The 22,400-nt window shown below is 39.7% G+C and overlaps 1 protein-coding gene across 1 annotated transcript in view; it reads left to right on the top strand.

Moving 5' to 3' along the window:
* Positions 1-479: 479 nt before the first annotated feature.
* The window catches only part of LOC139733018 (centrosomal protein of 135 kDa-like), a 66,206-nt gene continuing 44,285 nt past the window's right edge, over positions 480-22,400 (top strand). Inside the window, exons 1-8 of the mRNA XM_071643861.1 lie at positions 480-557; positions 2,113-2,325; positions 5,359-5,511; positions 6,165-6,324; positions 7,423-7,652; positions 20,000-20,128; positions 20,571-20,852; positions 21,639-21,789. Of these exons, the coding sequence (XP_071499962.1) occupies positions 2,167-2,325; positions 5,359-5,511; positions 6,165-6,324; positions 7,423-7,652; positions 20,000-20,128; positions 20,571-20,852; positions 21,639-21,789 (1,264 nt within the window). The 5' untranslated portion in view covers positions 480-557; positions 2,113-2,166. The remainder of the gene's footprint in view (positions 558-2,112; positions 2,326-5,358; positions 5,512-6,164; positions 6,325-7,422; positions 7,653-19,999; positions 20,129-20,570; positions 20,853-21,638; positions 21,790-22,400) is intronic.

Here is a 22,400-nt window from a genome sequence, read left to right as displayed (position 1 = left end):
AATGGCAGCTCCCTCGTGCGGCTGCCTCCCCACTAGACTACGCCCTCTTGTGGTATAATCTCTTTGGTTCTTTGTTAAAACAAAGGAAATAAAGGAGAAAATCGGGAGGAGGGGGCGTGTGCGTCCCCCTTTTAATTTCATAAAGGCGCCTCCCCTTACGGAATTCCTGGATCCGCCCCTGCATGTACGCACGAAAATTAAATTTGACAAGAAAAAAAAAAGGCACCAGAAAGAAGGAGCAACGAGTGTATTACTCTAATTATAATCAATCTTCTTTTTTGTGCTGCTCTTCTTCAAAGAGAGAGAGAGGGAGAGATGGAAAATAAAAGCCCAAAACTCACGACCCTCATGCAAAATGTCAACCGGGAGATTCCTCAATTGTCCGTACCTCTAGATGGCGCACTTTATAGAGCTCTTGAGCTGTTGCAAAAAAATTGACAACCTCAAGCGCTTCCGGTTCCTCGTTTGTAAATGGCGGACGATTCGAATCTACTGTATTACGCCTACGGTGTAAGGGATGTTCCATTTTCAGCCATACCTTGTCCAATGTCACTAAAGTAAGTTAGAATCAGCTTATTAAGGCTGCCTCGAAAGGCAGAATTAAATAATCGAGTCAATAGAGTACTGCTTATAGTTATGTTTATAGAGCTGTACCTGTATGTCATGTTGCCTGATCGCACACTAAGCAGTTCATGAACACGATGAAACGCGATAAACACTCGCAGGCTACGTTATACATTATGCACACCGCATATCCGCACATGAATACAGGGACCGCAAAGCCAGCCAGCTGTTTATAATGTAGGGCCTATATGGGGTTTGTGTAGCCCGACCAGACGCCGTGACTGTGCACGGTTACAGCGACTGGGCTGTGCTTTATACCTTCTATCATTTAGTAGGGGTGTTACTTGTATGTAACAAAATTATGATCGTCGATGACAAGGTACAGAGCTGTCAGCCGTGAGAGCTGGTTGTGACTTGTGAGACACTGTGTGTGTGAGGAATTGAAGCAAGCGACCAAAATTAAAATGAGCTGAGGATCAATCGAAGTCTATTCAAGGTGAAAGCGACGGTTGTGGTGGTGGTGGTGGACGTATAGATGGGGGGGGGGGGGGGGGGGGGGAGAAGAGCATGATGCCTGTGTGGGAGTGTTCCCATTCCCCTTCACTGTAACATTGGGGAGTTTGACATTTCTGCATTTAAAATAGTCCACACCTGCAAAGAGTCTAGAGAATGTACCTGTGGGTGGGTAAATCTTGGCGGCAATTGACTATTTTTGGGACACGACACATTTGTTTATTCATTTTTACTTTCTGTTTGTTTGGGGTTTTTTTGTGGGCCGTAGGGGAGGTTCTTGAAAATTCCGTCACTGGAGTGAGACATTAGTGTATCTTTTTATAGGCAGAATACTAGAATGAGTGCTTTCAGAGTCTCTCTATTTATTATTATTATTATTGTTTGATTATCATTTACGTGAGTCTTAATTGTGCTAATAATTGTGTGAGATGTACAGTTGCAATATGTAGTCACTTTTTTGTACACTAGAATCTGTCTAGACTATGTAGACCAGGGGCCGCGGAATGGGGGGGGGGGGCTTGACCTTGACTCCCCCCCCCCCCCCAACACTGAAAAACGTTCCGCGGCCCCTTAAGACCCTATCACTTGTATATGAATTGTACCGTGTTATGATGTAGGCCTGTTCAAGAAACGTGTTAATGATCAGCGTTGTGAAATCCAGACCAATTAAGGGTCCACTATAGAATTGCATATACTTGATCACAGTCAAACTTGAAAAGTTGGTGCAGCAAATATTTACTGTATTTCAATTCTTCACAACAGCAAAGTATACAGTACATGCATTGATTGAATATGAGTCAAAAATCTAATTTATAAACAAGTGTAAGTACCGTATTACTGTGAACTGCACAGGTAATCTTGTGAATTAGAATCAGTTTTTACAAAGTGTTTGAGGCAAAGAAATCTACAAATATAAAAATTGTTCTGATGTATGATGAACTGCAAAGTGGTCTTGGCAAGTCTTACCTGATTCTGTCCAGTAGATGATAGTTCAGTCATATCTAAAATATGTATACTGGTTGCATTTTTGCTCAGATGACCAGCTCACAGTATGTAAGCTACCCATGAGGAGGGCCTAGCTAACACACAATGGCAGGTGTACCAGAAAGGAAGTACACAGCTCTCCGGAAGCGTCTGGACCAGCTGGGATACAGGCAGGCCCTGGGGATCGAGTCCGTGCCCCTTGTGGAGAGACTGTTCAATGATCTCATTCACACCACAGAGAGCCTCAAAAAGGCCAAGTTACAGGTGAGGCGGACCCTGTGAGCTATGGATCTGAATTTCTCCAAAATTCCATCAATCTGTTACTTTTGCTTTTCAGATGATTATGCTTCTTGAGGGGGTGCCATGTGTTTCTATCCTTTCCCCTTGATAATGTAAATACTGTGCCAAGAGGCAAGGTATTGCACATAGGATAGGTTGTGATTATTCTCTGAAGGTAAAGAGCCTGTAGATCAGTATCGATGTTTTTGCCCGAAGTGTATCACTATTGCCTTCCATGAGTCAATTGGGGCATTGGGAAAGAATTACACAGAATTAAATGTAGTACATTTATTCAACAGTCAATTTAAAAGTCAAATTAGTATGGCTGTTACTCTGCTAATTCTGATTGATAAACTGTCGGACATCTCAAGACAAGTGGGTGGCATCTGTTTTTTGAATCAAATTTTATTACAAACCTGGTCATTCCACAAACTTTGTTTTATACCTTGACCAAATGTATTATCTATTATTATATACAGTAAGGATACCGGTTTTCGACACTTTAGCACATTTCCTTGTTTACCATCAATACTGCACCGTTTTACCTCGGAATTTCAATATGAAGTTAAGCTACAAAGGCCAATAATAATATGCCTTGAACGAATTCCAATTTGAATGCACTCGTGTTAACATAACCAATGTGTTGGCTCAGTGAGTAGAGCGGCTGCCCTCACAATCGGGAGGTCGTGGGTTCAAACCCCGGCCGCGTCATACCAAAAGACGTTAAAAGATGGGAGTTGCTGCTACCTTGTTTGCCGTTCAACAGTTGGAAAGGTTAGAGCAACGTCTATCTGGCGCTGCTCAGTGGCTGCCGGGCCCACGATCAATTGGGCAAAAAGAATTTCCATTCTTGGACAATAAAATTTGGAGTTTATATCCAAAACAATTATTATTCAATTTTAGCGATTTCCGTCACGCCGTCGCTGACATCAGATTTTGACACCCAGCATCATTTTTCGACAAAATCACAGCGCGCATCACGCATAAATCACATGGCACGTACAGTATGCGTACACTGCATTGTGGACGCAAACCAGCAAAGTACCGGCGCAAGAACTTGTTGTTTCCTCTATAACGTGTCTTAATATGGGAATGTCGAAATCTGGTGCCACATTCTCAAAGCCAACTCTTTCTACAAGTTTGCCCATTTATCACGAATTCAGCCATATAATTATTAAAGACGATTATGAAATCAAACATCAGGATTTGGCAAACAAACTGATACTAAAGTAGGATAACCGGCATGGGTGAATTTCATTTTACGGCGATGTTTACGAAATGCGTCATATTGTTTGAACCCCTAAAAATGGCCGACATCAAAATTTCTGCTGACACTGTGTTGCTTTTCTCCTAAATATTCTGTCGTCGGATTATGATGACAAGTGACAAACGGTGTTTATATAAGACTAGATATGTGATTGATAACTTGGTTGATTGTTGAAGTCAGACGTTTGTATTGAGTATAAAATTTAATAAGAATTATCTGCTGGGTGTCGCAAATCTGGGTCCTGTCGAAAACTGGTGCACTAACGGTACCCCATTTCTAGAATCCTCTCATCTGATTGGTTAAAAGGGGAGTCATGAAAATAGCTGTGCCTTATTTTTGAGTTACTGTGACCGGGGCCCGGGCACAGTTAATAAATAGGTTTGGAGACAGTCGCGACCCCGTACACATAGATCGCTCATATGTACGCACCAATGATACGACCGCCGCGCATTCGATCAGCGTGCTGTAAAAGAGACTAGCGGACTGGTTTGGAGACAGTCGCAACCCCGTACACTATGTACACAGAGATGATCATTCATGTACGTACCAATGATACGACCGCCGCGCTGTTGATCAGCATTGATTACGAGTGCTGTAAAAGAGACTAGAATCTATATTTTTGGTATTTACATAAAACAAATAATGACTGCTTGATATTCGGGGCACAGTTAAAATTATGTAGGCCCTCGGTGATGTGAAAACAATAACCATGCCCTCAGCTTCGCTTCGGGCATGGTTACGGTTTTCACATCACCTTGGGCCCATAATTTTTAACTGTGCCCCTCATAGCAGTCATTATTTGTATATTATATACCTCATTTCTAGAATCCTCTCATCTGATTGGTTAAAAGGGGAGTCATGAAAATAGCTGTGCCCTGTTTTTGTGTTACTGTGACCGGGGCCCGGGCACAGTTAGTAAATAGGTTTGGAGACAGTCGCGACCCTGTACACATAGATCGCTCATAATGTACGCACCAATGATACGACCGCCGCGCATTCGATGCGCAAGCTGTAAAAGAGACTAGCGGACTGGTTTGGAGAAAGTCGAACCTCGCGTACACTGTACACATAGATGATCACTCATGTACGCACCAATGATACGACCGCCGCGCTGTCGATCAGCACTGATTACGATTGACCGAAAGATCAGTCTGTATCTGTCCGTCGGGGAATGTTCCGCGGAGACTACGTCTGGCTTCACGGATCCCCTCCGTACGACAGCGTTAATGGCAAAATATAAAAGAGTCCTCCGGACAGACGGATCTTTCTGTCTATGATTACGAGTGCTGTAAAAGAGACTAGAATCTATATTTTCGGTATCTATATTTCGGAATCTATATTTTCGGTATATAAAACAAATAATGACTGCTTGATATTCGGGGTACAGTTAAAATTATGTAGGTTCTCGGTGATGTGAAAACCATAACCATGCCCTCAGCTTCGCTTCGGGCATATACGGTTTTCACATCACCTTGGGCCCATAATTTTAACTGTGCCCCTCATAGCAGTCATTATTTGTATACTGGACCACAGAGTAATTAAAATCTAAGAATTCTTTGCTAGCCAACATTAGCATCTGCTGGCTTTATATTTTGTGCATCGCTCCTCATTTATTACTGGTTTGTATGCACAATATGTTTGTGTGAATGCATACCATTTTTGTGTTTGAGAGAGAGAGAGATAGAAGGCAGAGATTATCACAATGTTGGGGTTTTCCAGAAATTTTTATGTCTGCTCTGTTCTCATCCCAGGCTGGCAAGACAGTGAAAGAGAAAGGTAGCTGGGAGGAGCAGATTGAACCCTATCGAAGTGAAAATGCCAAACTGATGAAGGAAAGTAACGATCTTCATGTACAACTCATTCGCCTGAAGGATGAACTGGATTCAACTTCGAAAGACCTCAAGGTGATCATACAATGTAGCTGGGTAATTCTTTCCAAATGCAGGGGTTCGCTTGTGTCAAAAAGGTTGTTGGTAGTGTAGCTTGGTAGATTCTCGTAAGTTCTAAAAGTTTAACCACAGGAAAGACTCAAGAATAAGGTACGCTAATTAAGACAACAGGGAAAAGGAGGTGAAATAAGTTTGTCGTTGTTGTTGTTGTTTTTTGTTTGTTTGTTTGTTTGTTTTGTTTTTTTGAGGGGGGGTCCTTTATGTACAATTTGTATGTATTCTTTTTAACATCCAGCCTTTGGAACTGAAACCATGCAGTTACCAAGAAGTGAAGAGTTTGTTCGCAAAAACCGATAAGTCCATATTTGCCAAATGGAGATATTTGCGATTAAAGGTCAAGAAAAATAAGAGAATAATTAGAAAATTTTTGCTTCTTTTGACCATAACTTCAAAAATGTACCTTTATATATAGTGACCAATATATCATTTAAAAGGTATTATTTTGTACTTTATGACAGAGACCGTACTTAAAAATCTTCAAAAATGGACTTATCGGTTTTTGCGAACAAACTCTTCAAGTAATTATTCAAAGTTAATAGATATGTGTAATCTTCAAGTAATGATGCCAAATCTGTCTACCCTATACTTTGCTTCTCACTCTTATAAAGAGCACCATTCGTAAACTGGAGCATGAAAATGCAGACCTGCGCTTCCTCAACTCGCAATATGTGCACAAGGTACGTGCCTTAGAAAGAGACTGCAAGTCACGCAATGACCGCATCGCCCATCTACAGGAAAAGAACTTCCATGCTGTGGTACAGACGCCAGGTTAGTATGTGATCGTGGCGACAAAAAGTGGTCAATATTCAAATTTCCGTTATTCTTGCATGAACTTTATGTTGCAATTGATCAACAAATTTCCCTTCATCCATGTGAATTAATGCAAATCATGCAGTGTATAGAGTAATAGCCAATCATGTGTATACCTGATCAGATAATTGGTTAGATACCGGGCAATATGTTTAGGTTTGCTTGTTATCATGCAACAAAGAAGCACAGGGAGTACTGGTTATCTGTGTTTGTTAAAATGTAAGCACTATAGAGTTTGGCTTTAAAAAACAAAACAAAACAAAGCAAACAAAAAACAATTATAAACAGTCACTGGAGGTTCAAGTGCATGCATTATATTTGTGCTTTGCTGTGTTTTAAAAAGATTCACTTCTGAGCCATTTTTCTCATCTTGTAAAAGTGCATCTGATAAAAGTGTTGACTTTTCATTTAGACCCTCAAGAAATGGCAAGTCATGATTCCCCAGAAGGAAACACTGATCAAAAACATTCCAGTTGGATTTTATTGGCCGTTTACAAGTTATCACTATAATATATCCAAGGTTGTGATTCCGTCAGATGTACGTAGTCCTTCGTTACAATGACAATGCACTTAATACCTCTCTTTATTGCAGTCCCAATTTCTGTAGTGAGATATTGGGCCCCACTTATTTGTGTTTATGATGCAATATTTTGTCTGACATGCCGACGTTCTTGATATTTTGAAAAGCAGAGATAAAACAAGTTTGTTATATATGTGTGCAGGGTCATAAGGATTAACCGGCAATTCTGTCTCTCAGCCATGAAATGTGCAGGCAGTTGAAGCTGACATTTGTAACATATGTCATCTTGAACATCAAAAATTGCCAGGTAAAACCAAGGAGGTACTAGGCAAGCCTAGTACCTCCTTGGTAAAACCAATATTTTGTGTACCAATGAAGTGTTTACTGAAACAAGAATTGTTATCTGTAGAATGTCTTTTGATAATGAAGACCTATGTGGTGTATGAGATTTGGAATATAATTCTTCTTTTCGTTTTGTTCTGTTTTGTTTTGCTTTTTGGTTCTTTTCTCTGAAACCAATGCCTGCAACTGTACAGGTGGCCGCAAGAAGAACATTCCCTTCAGAAGACAGCGAATGGACATTGACTGCTCTGTGCCAGGGGCGAATTACTCTCCAGCTGGGATTCCCCTGGGAGTGGACGATCCGTACGTGGCTGATCTCATACATGTTGCAGACGAGAGGGTGGAGAAGATGCAGAGGGACGTGGAGGAAATGACGGATCGGCACGAAGCAGACCAGAGAGCCATCAAAAGCTTGAGGAAGCAGGTACAGTGTGCATTTTGTATGAGAATTATGAAAGCATTTATATCTGACTGTGCTTGCCTATACTGTTGTGTGTTAAAGTGTGTTCTCTTTGGTTCTTTTTGTCTCGCCCACCGGAGGTGAAGGCGAGACTAAGGGATCCAAATGGCGTCCGTCCGTCGTCCGTCACAAATGTTAAAGATTACCTGCAAGACTCTCTTATGATGCATAACTTGGCAACTGTTACAGCAATGGCAGCCACACTTGGGTGATAGAAGCACTAGGGGTATCTTCATGTTATGGTGTTGTCGGAGGTCATGTGATGATGCCAAAGGTCATTTGAGGTCATATATTAAAGAGTATGTGCAAGACTCTCTTTTCTATGTTAAAGTTTACCTGCAAGACTCTCTTTTGACAAATAACTTCACATAAGTTGCTTGGATTACAACCTAACTTGGGTCATAGATGCACTGGGGGTACCTTCATGTTATGGTGCCGTTGGAGGTCACAGGATAAGGTCAAAGGTCATTTGAGGTCATACGTTAAAGTTTACTTGCAAGACTCTCTTATCACACGTAACTCGACACATGTCGCTACAATGGCAGTCAAACTTGGTTGATGGATGCACTGGGGGTACCTTCATGTTATGGTGCCGTAAGAGGTCACATGATAAGGTCAAAGGTCATTTGAGGTCATACGTTAAAGTTTACTTGCAAGACTCTTATCACACGCAACTCAGCACATGTTGCTACAATGGCAATCAAACTTGGGTGATGGTAGATGTCTCTTGGGAAGTTGAAGGTAGCCACAAGGTCAAAGGTTACAGACAGGGGTCAACAAACTTTTAGGGCCCACTGTTAAATTTTTAGGGCGCATTTCGTTTATGGCTCATAACTTTTGATCCCTATGTCCGTTTGTGACCAAACTTGGATGGAAGATGTCCCATGGGGAGGTGAAGGTCGTCACAAGGTCAAAGGTCACAGACAGGGGTCAACAAACTTTTAGGGCCCAATGTTATGTTTTTAGGGCGCGTTTTGATTGTGGCTCATAACTTTTGATCCCTATGTCCGTTTGTGACCAAACTTGGATGGTAGATGTCCCTTGGGGAGTTAAAGGTCATCACAAGGTCAAAGGTCACAGAAAGGGGTCAACAAATTTTTAGGGCCCAATGTTAAGTTTTTATGGCGCGTTTCGATTATGGCTCATTACTTTTGATCCCTTTGTCCGTTTGTGACCAAACTTGGATGGTAAATGTCCCTTAGGGTGTTGAAGGTCACCACAACGTCAAAGGTCATAAGCAGGTCAATTAACTTCTGGGAGTTATAAAAAATATTAATTCCTTGTACGCGAATGGGCGAGACACAATTTGGCGATTGCCTTGTTTTTTTTGGGGGGGGGGTGTGTGGCCTATTCAAATGTAAACAGCGTAAATGCTGTTGAAATGTATTGCATGTACCGAATATATCCTTCCTTGATACTCGTCAGAGACCTAGAATGGCAAGGTTGAGGAAATGATTAAATCAGATCATGCCATACACTCATCAAAAAGGAAATTTTGTCTACCATGTACATTGTATCTTGAAACAAAGATCATTATGTTTGTGAAGGAACGGCACACAAAGAGCTGACAACTGAATACATTGTAACAGTGCATTGATGATTGAAATGAGATGGTGTATTTAATCAAGTTTTAGACCTAGGAGTGTTAAAGTCGGGGTGGAGTTTCATAAATCTTGAAGTGAGACGGTACCATGTAATGCCTTCAGACAGAAGAGACTACTGTGCATGAATTAGACTTGCTCAAAGAAAGAACTATCCTGGCTAAAAAGCATAAATCCTGGAAGACAACTGCTTTTGCTGTGGCTATTGCAGTAAGTAAATGTAATGGTAAGTTTTGTTGTTGTGTTTATTTTTTTTTGGGGGGGGGAGGGGGAGGGCTGCATTTGCATGTATATTGAGTTCATATACATGTACATGGAAACTGGCTGTTATGTGCTACTACTTTTTTTTCCTGCTATGGTTCTAATTTGAAATAAATAAAATTCTGTTAAGAAGACTAATCAAATAGAATGAAAATAGATGTCACAATTCACAGTCCGTGAGGAGGGAAACTGTAAAATGGGAAAGATTAAGATTTTTATCGGGTTTTTTTAGACCAAAGACATCATATCATGGCTTACATACATGACATACTGAAGTACCTACATGTTGTAGTCCATTTGTATTGTAAAAGTACCTTTGTCTTCAATATGTACTGAACAGTGGCAAGATAACATTGCGTGTGTGCTTGTGTGTGTGTGTTTCACGGAAAGTTGGCCTTATACCGAAATATTCCAGTCAACAGGATGCTGAATGTCTAACAATGGAAAAAAACAACTATTGCAGACAGAGTGAATATTATAACAATACAATGGAACCTATGTTGTAAAGAGGTCATCAAAAATCCTCTTACAACAGGGTGCTTTTGCAGGTCCCAACTCGCTACACTTCTTTATTTTTGTACCCTGATCACAGTGAGAAACGTGATACAGTCAAACCTGTCTAAAGTGGCCACCCAAGGGAGATGAAAAATAGTAGTCGTTGTAGGACAGGTGGCCCCTATAGACAGGGTCGTTTACATGGCTTTTCTCTTGAGGGAATTGTGTTTAGTAGTCACATATGGCAGGTGGCCCCTAGAGATGGTGTTCACTATAGACAAGTTTGACTGTATAACAAGGGAATTGTTGTGGGTTTTTAGGTCCTTGTTTAATAATGAGGTTCCCTTGTAATACGTGCAAGTTGATATTTATTCAGGCATGTCCAGCTGATAATTTGTGATTTGATGTTCTATCTACAATTTCATGGTCATACTTTACAAATGTACCTAATCTCAGACATAGTCATGATACAAAGTTCATGGTGTTATCTAATATGTACACTTCACGTCATAGTTTGACCTGAAGTAAAGGACGTGGACACTTATTAATTTTAAAAACATGTTATAACTTGGATAACTGAGTATGGCATGCATTACACATGTCTGCTTCAAGTGTTTTGCATTAGGGCAATTCCATGAAAGATGTTACTCATGTAAAATCAAGGAACAACTTTGTTTTATCCTGGAAAGCATTCTTGAAGGGTCACATTATAATGATATACAATGATGTACATGTATTAAAAAAAAAAAATGTGCCCAATTCAGAATTTTTCAGCTCTTGAAATAAAGTTGTTTTATAAGACATTGCAGTTAAATTCATTGTGATTTGCATGTATTTCCTCTAAGTAAAAATTGTCAATTGCTTTCAAGAAATCATTCTTATACAATATGTACTGTTATGATGAAGCTGAGGACTCATTCTTACGTCATCCTGCTGGAAACCAAACGAACAAAATATATATATACACATGTATATATATATGTATATGTATATATATATATATATATTATTGTCATTAGCATTGAATTGTTTTCATTTTCATATTAAAGTGTAATGTCCATAACATTTTACATTTACAAATCTTTGTAGCACAAAGTGTAATGTCTATAACAGTTTAAATTTACAATTCTTTATAGCACACTAGTGTTTTGGTCCAACTCTGTTCTAAATTCAATGGACATGCAAAGCTAGAATGTGATATCGCACAACACATCCAGAGAATATTTTGAGAATTTACATACTGGTACTTCATCAAAAAGTGTCACAGACAATACATCACCAATGCATTATGGACATTACACATTTGTAGCACCAAGCATGTGATTTCAGCAAATAGTTTGGATTCTACACTGCAATGATGTCCCTGTTATCTCATGTGTGACATGTGAGTGTTAAGGGGCCCGTTGCATAAAAGTTACAATTATGTTAACTTTGCCATCCAATGGTACAATGTAACTTCCATGGAATTCTTGATTTTGATTGGCTGTTGAGTATTGTTACCATGGTAGTTGCCATTGGATGGCAAATTTACCATAATTTTATGCAACGGGCCCCTGGAGATCACCGAGCAGGGGTGGTATTCTGAGGTCGTAATTAAGTCTGTAATTAACTTCGTGATTAAGTCGTGAAGTTAATAGGCCCTTAATCATAGCCAAAATCGGTATTCTGAGGACGTAATTAAGGTATGATTAAGTCCCCTGTAATTATCTTAGGTCCCTCCCATCTAATTGTTATTCCATCCAATCAGACGCGTTGTTAGAAGCCAAAATGATGATTACACGCGCAAATATGCCCTCAATGCGCGCTCCTCCACGCCCCCTGTAATTACAACCCAAGAGCTCCGTGCGCACACTCCGGTGTTGACTACAACCCCTCACCTACGCACGCGAAGATCTCAACCTCTTTGCTCACATAAAAGACAAAATTACTCAAAGATCGGCTATATATCTTTTTTTCTCTGAATTCTACGGATACTATGATAACAAGATTCAACCGCTCTTCGGTTACCGAAGACGGTAAGCATTGTTTTGGCAGAGAAAACACGATGTAATGCGTGATATCGGAGTAGTTAATGACACTCTTAGGTATCATTAAGTTTTCCATTAACTTTCATACTTAATCACACCCTCAGAATACCGATTCGTAATTAACTCTGTGATTAAGTCCTCTCAGAGGTGCACGCGCATTGATACGCGCAAACGCGTAGGTCCTTCCCGCCAAAACGCTTGTTGCTATGGTAGTTAATATATCCCCTACTTAATCATGCTCTCAGAATACCAATTCGGTAATTAAGTGCTAATCAGACACTTAATAAGCTCTCAGAATACGGCCCCAGAACGTCACTTTCCATGTCGGCAACAAAATGGATGAAGTGTGGGTGTCTGTGAAGGGAGCACAAGGAGTTTACTTGCATTTGCTGCAAGCCATATTCAGAAAAAAAAAACGAAAGCAAGCTTGATGAACACTTCTTCATTGATGCTGGAGAGCTACAGTTTGTACGTGTACAGGAAGATACGAGCAACTGATTCCTGCTTTAGCAACAGCTTCCATTGGGCCCTCTGTTTGCATAGAGTTCCTCTAACAACAGAAGTTTGCTATTAAAGTATAATTTGTCGCACAAATCAAAAGGATCCATATTGGTGGATGCACTGTGAAATTTCTGAAAATGACAAGGATCCATGAATTTCTTTGTGTACAGTAAAAAAACAAACAAGAATAATAATTTGTTGAATAGTATATGATAGCATTGGTACTGTATACCCTCTCATACAATGGACAAGAGGAACTGCTTGTATTTTCAAGCCGATGTGGAAGCCAAATAAATGAAATTTTCATAACCTGGACTTTTCTGACACTTGACAGACTGTAATATACTAAAAAAGAAAGAAAGAAAAGCAGATCCTTTAGTGAGCAAAAAGACAGTAAATTTTAGTTGAACTAGAGTATTATGCATTTGTTTTAATAATAGGAATTAATAATTGTTTATCAGTTTCTAGAGTTTATGTTCAGAAATGGGTATCAATGTGAATAGTGTGTATAAATTACCATCCAAGTGAAAGGAATAAAAAGTATGCAAGCATGTGATGTCTACTAATCAGTGATGAAAGTGGACAAATCTGCAGTGTCCATAATCAGGGCTAACACTAACGTGTTTTACTGGTGGCCTGTTCGAACTATTAAAATCTTTGAATTTGACATTTTGTTGGCTCTGGAGGGTACTTTACATGTTTCATCTGTTTCACTTCATTTATATAGACCGATTCGGGTTTGTTGAGGGCAGCAGACAATTTGTGGCACTGGGCGCAGCCGGGGTCGGCTAAGACACCGCGTTAATGGCGCTGCCCATGCCAAAAATACACATAGCGCGTCACAGAATCGGTCTACGGTACATTGTGAATTGGTTCTGATGTAATTCAACATCAGTTTATGAATAAACTGATCTACTATAATGTGCTATAAGTAAATTCACAGAATTTCCAGTGAATGTACAAGCATGCAAAAAGTGGTGTTCAAAAAATGTAGTGTTCATGATGGCAAACCATTATGTTTAGTAAGTACCACATGATGTGCTGAAATGGATTGAAACTTTCATTGTTTGTAATTTTGGGTCATTTGTTTGTGATTCTATTCAAAATGAATTAAAGAAAAGAAAAGTTGCATTATCTTAAGAGTTTACAGATTTCTGTACAAGCCCCATTGTCTGTCTGCTTGTCATTTTTTATTAACTTATTAAATGTTTTCAAGAGATCCTCATCTTGTATTCCCCTCCTCCAGTAAAGTAAAAAAACACAAAAGAAAACCAAAAAAGAGAACTCTAACATGCTTGCATAATTTCTTTAAGAGAATGAATCCCAAATACATGCATGCAAATTGTTGGAATGCAGCAATATTAGTAGAACACATCAGTGATTAATGTCTAAGGACAATCCATTCAGAAGTTTGGAATTTTTATGTTTTGGTGCAGTCATCACTGGATGAGAAGACTGCAACATTTTGTGACATCATGTATGTATGATGTGAAGATTATATATTTGACATATTATATTCACTGTCTACTATAATGAAAGAACACTATTACTATCCTCTTTCAGAAAGCGAGGGAATAATTTGACCTCTACATGTCAGTAACATTTCAAGGGACTGTGTAATTTTCATTCAAAATGAAATTTGGTGGTTCCTTTTTACTGGTACGATATCTGTTTTCTCTCGCAACGATTTCTTTATCTCTCATGCACAAAGTTTAGCCATGATTTACAGGGGCGTCACCAGCTTTTTTTCAAGGGGGGTGCGTTTTGACACTAAATGTTTACGAGATTTTTTTTGACAGACATTTGGAATATAGGAAGCTCTCAATCCCTAGACTTTTACTGTTTTTTGAGGGAAGCTGGGATTTCATCTTGGGGGGGGGGGGGGGGGGGGGTAGTATGCGAGGGAGCGAGCAAGGGTGGGGGGAGGGTGTGGAAGTGCCGGAGAGGGTTATACCCCTTATAAATGGATTATGGAATGACGGTGTGAAACGACAAATTACTGGCAGCGATATCAGGGGAATGGCATCACGACTACATGCGAGCGAGCGGAGCGAGCGAGCTTGAAAATTTTGACATTTTACAGTCCCCAAACTGCCGTTTGTAGCCATATTTTTTGCTTTGTAAATTAAGGGGGGCTCAACGGGCGCAACTGCTGGCAATTACTGGCAGCAACATCAGGTGAATGGCATAATAATTAAATGCGAGCGAGCAAAGAGAGCGAGCTTGGAAATTTTGACATTTTACAGTCCCAAAACTGCCATTTGGAGCCATATTTTTTCGCTTTGGAAATAAAGGAGGGGTGGGGGCGCAACGGCCGCAACTGCCGGTAATTACTGGCAGCAACATCAGGAGAATTGCATAACAATTAAATGCGAGCGAGCGAGCGAGCGAGCTTGAAAATGTTCACATTTTACAGTCCCAAAACTGCCGTTTGTAGCCATATTTTTTTTTTTGCTTTGTAAATTAAGGGGGCGCAACGGGCGCAACTGCTGGCAATTACTGGCAGCAACATCAGGTGAATGGCATAATAATTAAATGCGAGCGAGCAAAGAGAGCGAGCTTGGAAATTTTGACATTTTACTGTGAAAAAACAAACAAACAAGCTTCCGTTTGTAGCTATATTTCTTCGCTTTAGAATTTAAGGGGGCGCATCGGGCGCAACTGCTGGCAAATACTGGCAGCAATATCAGGAGAGCATAATGATTACATTCGAGCGAGCGGAACGAGCGAGCTTGAAAATATTACATTTTACAGTCCACAAACTGCCGTTCTTTTCTTAGCCATATTTTTTCGCTTTGGAAATTAAGGGGGGAGGGGCACCGGGCGGAACTGCTGGCAATTACTGGCAGCAACACCAGGTGAATTGCATAACGATTAAATGCGAGCGAGCGAAGAGAGCGAGCTTGAAAATTTTACATTTTACAGTCCCAAAACTGCCGTTCTTAGCCATATTTTTTCGCTTTGGAAGTTAAGGGGGGGGGGGTGCACCGGGCGCACCTGCAGGCAATTACTGGCAGCAACATCAGAAGAATGGCATAAAGATTAAATGCGAGCGAACGGAGCGAGCGATCTTGAAAATTTTGACATTTTACAGTCCCCAAATTGCCGTTTGTAGCTATTTTTTATATATTTTATATTAGCACCCCCCCCCCCTCCGTAGTTACGCCACTGCTTTTGGGTGAACAGATTTCTTGAATTCTAACAAAAAAGCAAGAAAATCTTTTCAACGCGGGAATTATGATTATGTGGGATGGGGCAAACGTGTATAAGTGCTCCGTATCGTACGGATGTACAGTACGGTCGATAAATAGTAAACACTGTAGAATACTAATAGATATGTACAAAATCAGTGCTGCCAGAACCAGGGGTGCGAATTATTATTATTTTTGTGTGTTTGTGCGTGTGTGTGTGTGTGTGTGTGTGTGTGTGTGTGTCCCTGGTGCAAAATATAAAAACAAATTAGAAAAGAGTAATTATTTAGCGTCCGGCGTTGAGGTCGCTCGCAGACTGATTTTTTTTTTTTTTTTTTTTTTTTTTTTAAGGATCTGAAGGGGGGTGCGTTCGCACCCAACGCACCCCCCCTGGTGACGCCCATGATTTATGATGAATTGATGTGTATTTTTTCAAAAGTGATTTGTTGATTATATTTTACCATGCAGAAATGATAAATGAAATGAAAAGATTTTTTAAATAATGTTTTCTTGCAATTCAAACAAGTCATACAAATAGAAAATGTCAGTGAGTATGTGAGAAGCATTTTCATTTGACAAAATACTTGTAACTAGACTATCGGGTAAGTAACTGGCACCAACATTGATGTGAGATTAAAAAAAAAACACCAAAACAAAATAATCAAAACAAAAATCAAAATACAAACAAACAAATAACAAACACAACAACAACAACAACAACAACAACAACAACAACAACAACAACAACAACAACAACAACAACTGTTGGCAGCTTCAGACCATGCAGCTATGCTAGTAAACTTGTACTACAGCTAGGTAGTCGTGTCGGCAATCAGATTCAGAGTCTCGGCGAGTAGACTCGAGATGTAAGTACACGTGTACTCAAAACTACAAAAAGGTAAACGAACCCGGATTCTCTGGCTGGCTAAGTAGACAGTAACGGACAGTTGCTAGGCACGCCAAGTGTATGTGTACCTTGCAAATTCATAAAGTTTGTTATCAGTTTAGCACGCTCTTTTTGATAGGTAAGAGCAGTAGAAACGGCGAAATTGAGCTGGTACGATGCATTATTACGCCGTGAGTTTAGGTACACAAAACAGTCGTCGGTAGCCCAAGGGTCCCGATGTATGAATAGAGCTCAGAGTGGATCACGGTTAAAGCCGATCGTACACACGCATTTCCCGAAGAGGGGGTCAAAGGGCACAATGCGGAGGGGGTAAATTCAGTTAGGATTTGAACGCAAATACGGTCGATAATGGGATCGGCAAGTGTATTGTCGGCTGCTTGTGGCTTAGGATTTTCGCAAAGGCTTGTCAAGTCATATTTCGCTATCAATCGTCAATGTGAACGAGCAAGCAACGGTTAATCATGTCGGATCGACATAACAGTAGAAGGAAGTCTAGAACTAGGAGTCGAGTGAGTATGCTATTCGCGAAAATTTGTGTGCATTTGTTAATCAAAATTCAGCGTTCTTATCACCGCACCGTCTGTTTTTGCACGCCGCTGAGAATCTATCCAAAAAGTGCTCGCCTTCTGTAAGGGCCGTCGGTTTACTCGGGGTGACGCTTGCGGCTGCCGACGGTCATTGTTCCGTCGAAAAGGCGTGAATAGAGGCAGGTGTTAATTCTCAAATTATGCAGACGGCTACTGAGAGTCAATGTAGCTCACGTGAAAATAACGGCTAGTCCGTCGATATCGTACCGAGATTTAGGGAGAGCAGAACGTTATACTATAGACTACAGTATTGCTAGATTTTACTTGAATCTAAAAATAAAAAGGGCTAACATTAAGGTTTCTAATCGGCCTTTACCTTGAACACAAAACGGAGTCAAAAATTTCCAATCTAACTTAACTACGTTAGATGGTTAATTGCTTGCAAGTACAAGCAAGTGTTGAGAAAGGAGAAAGAACACATTAAGAACTAGAATTTTGTGGGTAGAAGGGGAAGTTATCCTTTTTTTTAACAAGAATAAGACTCTTAGTCTTATTAAGACTCCCAAGACCAAGAGGTCTAGCTAGTGATACTCTGTCTCTGTAATGAAACGTCAGACTTCGAGTTGCAGAGGTGGAAATAAGTGTTGCAAAACAAAGGTGGAGGTATACGATGGCAATTTTAATTTGTGTTTTATTATGCGTATTCAGGGTAGGCGTATCTAGTTGTGACAATACAGTAAGCACTGCACTGCCTGTAAGTGTAACCATGCAATCATGCTTACTTGATCAACATTTTTCTTTTTTGAAATCCTGAGTAAACAACTTGTTTTGGGAGTGAAAAGCAATAACCTTGACATCAACGATAATGCTGTGACTATCATTTGAGGCCTAGTGATAAATCTAGGGGTATGGCATTCTTGAGCCTCTGAATGTATAGTAATTAATCAACCGACGGGCAAGTAAAAGACCTCTTGTTCGTTTAAATTGTTTCTTCAACAATTGCTCACATATTCCATCTAGACCCCAGCTTGACCGGAATGTACCAGGTAAATTTCAGGGACTAGTCAAATTTGTCTGTTGTGGTCTGAACATCAGAGATTTGGGACGCAGATGTAGACACAGATATTGCTAGACGTAGTACTAGTAGTTAGGCCTATCCCTGGGGACTTGTAAAGCTCCACCAAAGAGTGTACAAAATATATACTGGTACATTTTAACGTTTTGAAAATCTGTTGGATTTTGGTTGACACATTCTTGCTACGACTCACGAGTCAATATTCTCCATGTTAAGCCTGGTGAATATAAGTCACTGATGACCATTGCAGACTATGTGTATTATTACTTTTATTGGAATTTTTTCCTTGTATGTGGACATTTATTCTGGCTGTAAAGTACAGTCTACAACAGATTGAGTCTGTTTGATGACGTCATTGTCGGTCATAGCTCTTTGCACAACATATGCACACTACCGACTCGGGTATCTTCTTTGCCAACTTGGCATATTTTGCTCAAACGCACAACTGCACACAACCGGATCAATAAATTTCAATTTGCCATGGTACAGTAAAGCCTCATAGCCATACATGTAGGCCTAACAGCTTTGTCATGAATTTACATCGCAAAGCTTGCAATTTTCTCTCTACAACTTTGTATTTCCAGCATTATAAGGCTTCTCTAAAAAGTTACCTGGCTTTGAAAAACAATGTTTTCTAAAAGCACTCGTGTTGCAGTCTCCGAATAATGTGGCACAGAGGAGGTTTACACCATAGCACATTGTAAGAATCACGCAATTAACTCAGTGCAACAAGCTCTTCTGTGAAAGTTCTTTTAGCAAACATTGCAACTCACTAATCTCAGCAATTTGAATTGATTGGATGATGATATTGAGTATGTTATTTTTAGGAAATAGCTTGTATACATGGTGGGATGACCATCTCATTAAGTCATTGTTGAGTTCAACAAATGAAGTGAGCATTGGTGTTTGAAAGTACATGTAGAAATGTCCTCTGCCTTTTCTGCTGCAAGATTTTGTTAAATTCAATAACCATACGGTTGTGAAACTAGTGTACAGGTTGCACCCATGAAATAGCTTGTTGTATAGTAGATATGTATGACAGATGATTCATGAATGAGGAGGTCAATTAGACAATTTTGCAAGATGTTGTTTTCGTGATTTGACACCTTTGGCTATCGTAAGTGCACCAATGCTTGTCCCTTAGTGCATCAGCTGGAGGTTTCGCTCATTGTTAAATTTGTGACCCAACGGTGATTCAATTGAAAAAAGCAGCTTTTACAGTACATTTAAACCTGCCTTAGTGGCCACCTGATGGGCAAAGTAAAGGTCAGTATGAGTCAGTTATGTTGTCATACTACACTTCCCATTGAACTGACCAGCTTGCCAACTCAATGTGGTGTTTGATTTTTTAAAGTACCGTATCACCAAACTTGCATTGTGAAACTTCTCCATCACTACAATAACATTAGAAAGCAATCAGCATGATTTAACATGGTTGTTGTTTTTTTTTCCATATAAAGTATTACAATGTTGTTCTCTGCTAAGTACATTGTAAATCAGGAGAATTTCACATTTAAATTCTGAAATTTGTGAGAAAATTCTCCAGCAGCAGCTGATTGACAGCTTGTATCTCTCATGCAAAATAGTGTAAAAGGTGTGAACCTAGTGCATATTGTACATGTTCAATTTATGAAATTGTGTAATGTTTCCTTCAGCCCATTCCATGTTTCCTTCAGCCCATTCCATTTCCATGTTAATGAACTAAAAATGATGGGGTTTTTTGCAGGTGGATAACAGGGACCAAGAGATATCGAGACTTAGTCGTCTCCTTGAAGGAGGACGCCCTCTAGAGGTAGTGTCTACAGAAGCCCAGAATCGCAGCAATGAGAGGCTCATATCACATCTCAACATCCAGGTAATGACTTCAGCAAAATGACTTTACAGCATCCTTTCACTATCCAACAATTCAAGCGATAGAATTAGCACTATAATGTAGCAAAAATTGAATGTTTGTTCTTGCACTATAATGACATTAGAATTAACATGGCATTTGTATGTGTACATTTAAAAAATACATTGTCTAATTGTATGTTTTGTTTATCATGTCACATGGATTGGTAAGTTGTTTGCAAAATTCTTTGTATTCTGCAAACATTTCAAAACTTTTTGCATTTACATTTGACAGAATTACAGAAATATTGAAAATACAATTTGAACAAAAACCCAAATTGATATGCCAGTTACAATACTGGAGCAAATTATGAATAAAGCTGAGGTGAAAGTCAATGTTATAAATGTGTTTTTTTTAATCAAAAAATGTTGGGTTTTTTTCCTACCACCATGCATATTTGGAACAGATTGAATACCTACAGCAGGCAAACCGTGAACTTGAGAGGGAGCTGAAAGACTCCAGACAAGCGAGGGAGGCAGCTGTCGAGGAGAATATCGTTCTCAAGGGGCGCAACGATGAACTGGCCGGCGAGCTCCGCGACGTTGACCGTCTGGCCAAGCGGTTGCAGGCTGACCGGGACAGTGTTATGGCTACAGCCGACAAGGACATGATTGAGGCCAAGACAGAGCTCACTCAGAGCACCAGGGAAATCAAGGAGCTGGACATTGAGGTGGAGCAGCTGAGACAGGTAGAGCGATTCATCAAAGCCTTGGAATGACTTGGAAAACTTCTTTTTTTTTTCAATTCAATCTTTATTTCCGATTCAATATATGAATATAAAAATACATGTGAATATAAGCAAATTGTACATAAAGTTTAATTTGAAAAAACAATGGAAACACTGACAAACAAGGCGAGATTATGAAAAAGACACACACAAAAATGGGGAAAACAGATAGCGTAGGTACGTGAAGTACAGAAACTCATTATCATTGTGTGTGTGGTTGATCGGAAAATGGTATGCGCGTAGAAAGCCAGAATAGGCTTGTTATGTTGCACATACCCTGTGTTTTAAAACCACTCTAAATATTTGTAACCTTGCAACACAATCAAAATAAGTCATGCTACCCCATTTTATGCAAGGATTCAAAATAGGTGAAATGGGCCAACCTAGTGAATCTTTAATTTTTTATATTCTGTGAAGATTGAGCAATTTTTGATTAGGCGTGTTCAAAAGGTCCCTTTTCATTTTGAAATTTTGGTCGCAATCCTAATTGTGACCCCAAATAAGGCATCATGTTTGAATGCAATGAAAACATTACAATGTGTAGTACCATCGTCATGCGCGCACATTTATCCGTTATTTCAGGTTGCAGTCACCAGCCGAACTTCAATTTTTTTGCAATGAGAACGTTCCTACTGCAACATAAACCAGTACGCATCATTGATTTCTGTTTGAAATTTGGGAGAGAATTCAAGTAAGATGTTGACTCTTCAGCAATGTTTTTGTTTTGTTTTTTTGCTGATAATCCAGGAAAGAAAGAATCTACTCGATGACATTGATGCACTGAGGAGTGAGGGAGCAGCCAAACAGCAAAACATCAAGAGGTTGCAGAACCTAGTAGACAAAATCCAGGAGGACAAACGCAAGCTCAGCGAGCGAGTCAACAAGCTCACAGCAAATGGTAAACTACTGAGCTTCAGGGCTCCCTTTTCACAAAGCATTGTACATCAGTTGCTACGGCAGTTGTCAGGCAACAGCCACTCATCCCTGAGAGTGAAGCCATTTTGTGGTAACTTGAATAATTGAAATTACAGTAGCAAATTTCTATTTGAAATAGGGACCTAGTGGAAGGCTTATGTTTGAGAGAGTGACTCCTGAAATCTTACTGTTTTTCTTATGTCAATCATCTTGTTGTGAGGTAAGAAGTAAAAATATGAATATAAGATTACAGGCGTCTTCACTCGTAAAATAAAAAGCAATGAAATTGAAGGGAAGCGACAATTGTAAATTAGGCAGATGTTTATAACTTTGTTGTCATTTTCACGCCAGTATGCTCATCAAGTGAGGTGTACCATGGCTACCTTGTAATAGCAGTATACAGCCATGTTACTGTGGTGTCGTTGACATAGTTTGTGTTGCTGACAAACAAGACTATTAAACAGTCAGTGTTACCAAGCATATTGAGATGACATCTATTGCTCTCCCAATTAAGTGAAAGCACATTCTATGTAATATTTTCAAATTCAATATCATCCTGATGCATTTTAATTCGAAGAATATACCAATAATTTG

This window comes from Diadema antillarum, unplaced genomic scaffold (assembly GCF_040938485.1).
Source record: "Diadema antillarum isolate AM-2024a unplaced genomic scaffold, OU_Dant_1.0 seq00000460_RagTag, whole genome shotgun sequence".
Lineage (NCBI taxonomy): Eukaryota > Metazoa > Echinodermata > Echinoidea > Diadematoida > Diadematidae > Diadema > Diadema antillarum.
Note: the sequence above shows the minus strand (reverse complement) of the source record. Positions and strands in the feature narration are given on the sequence as shown.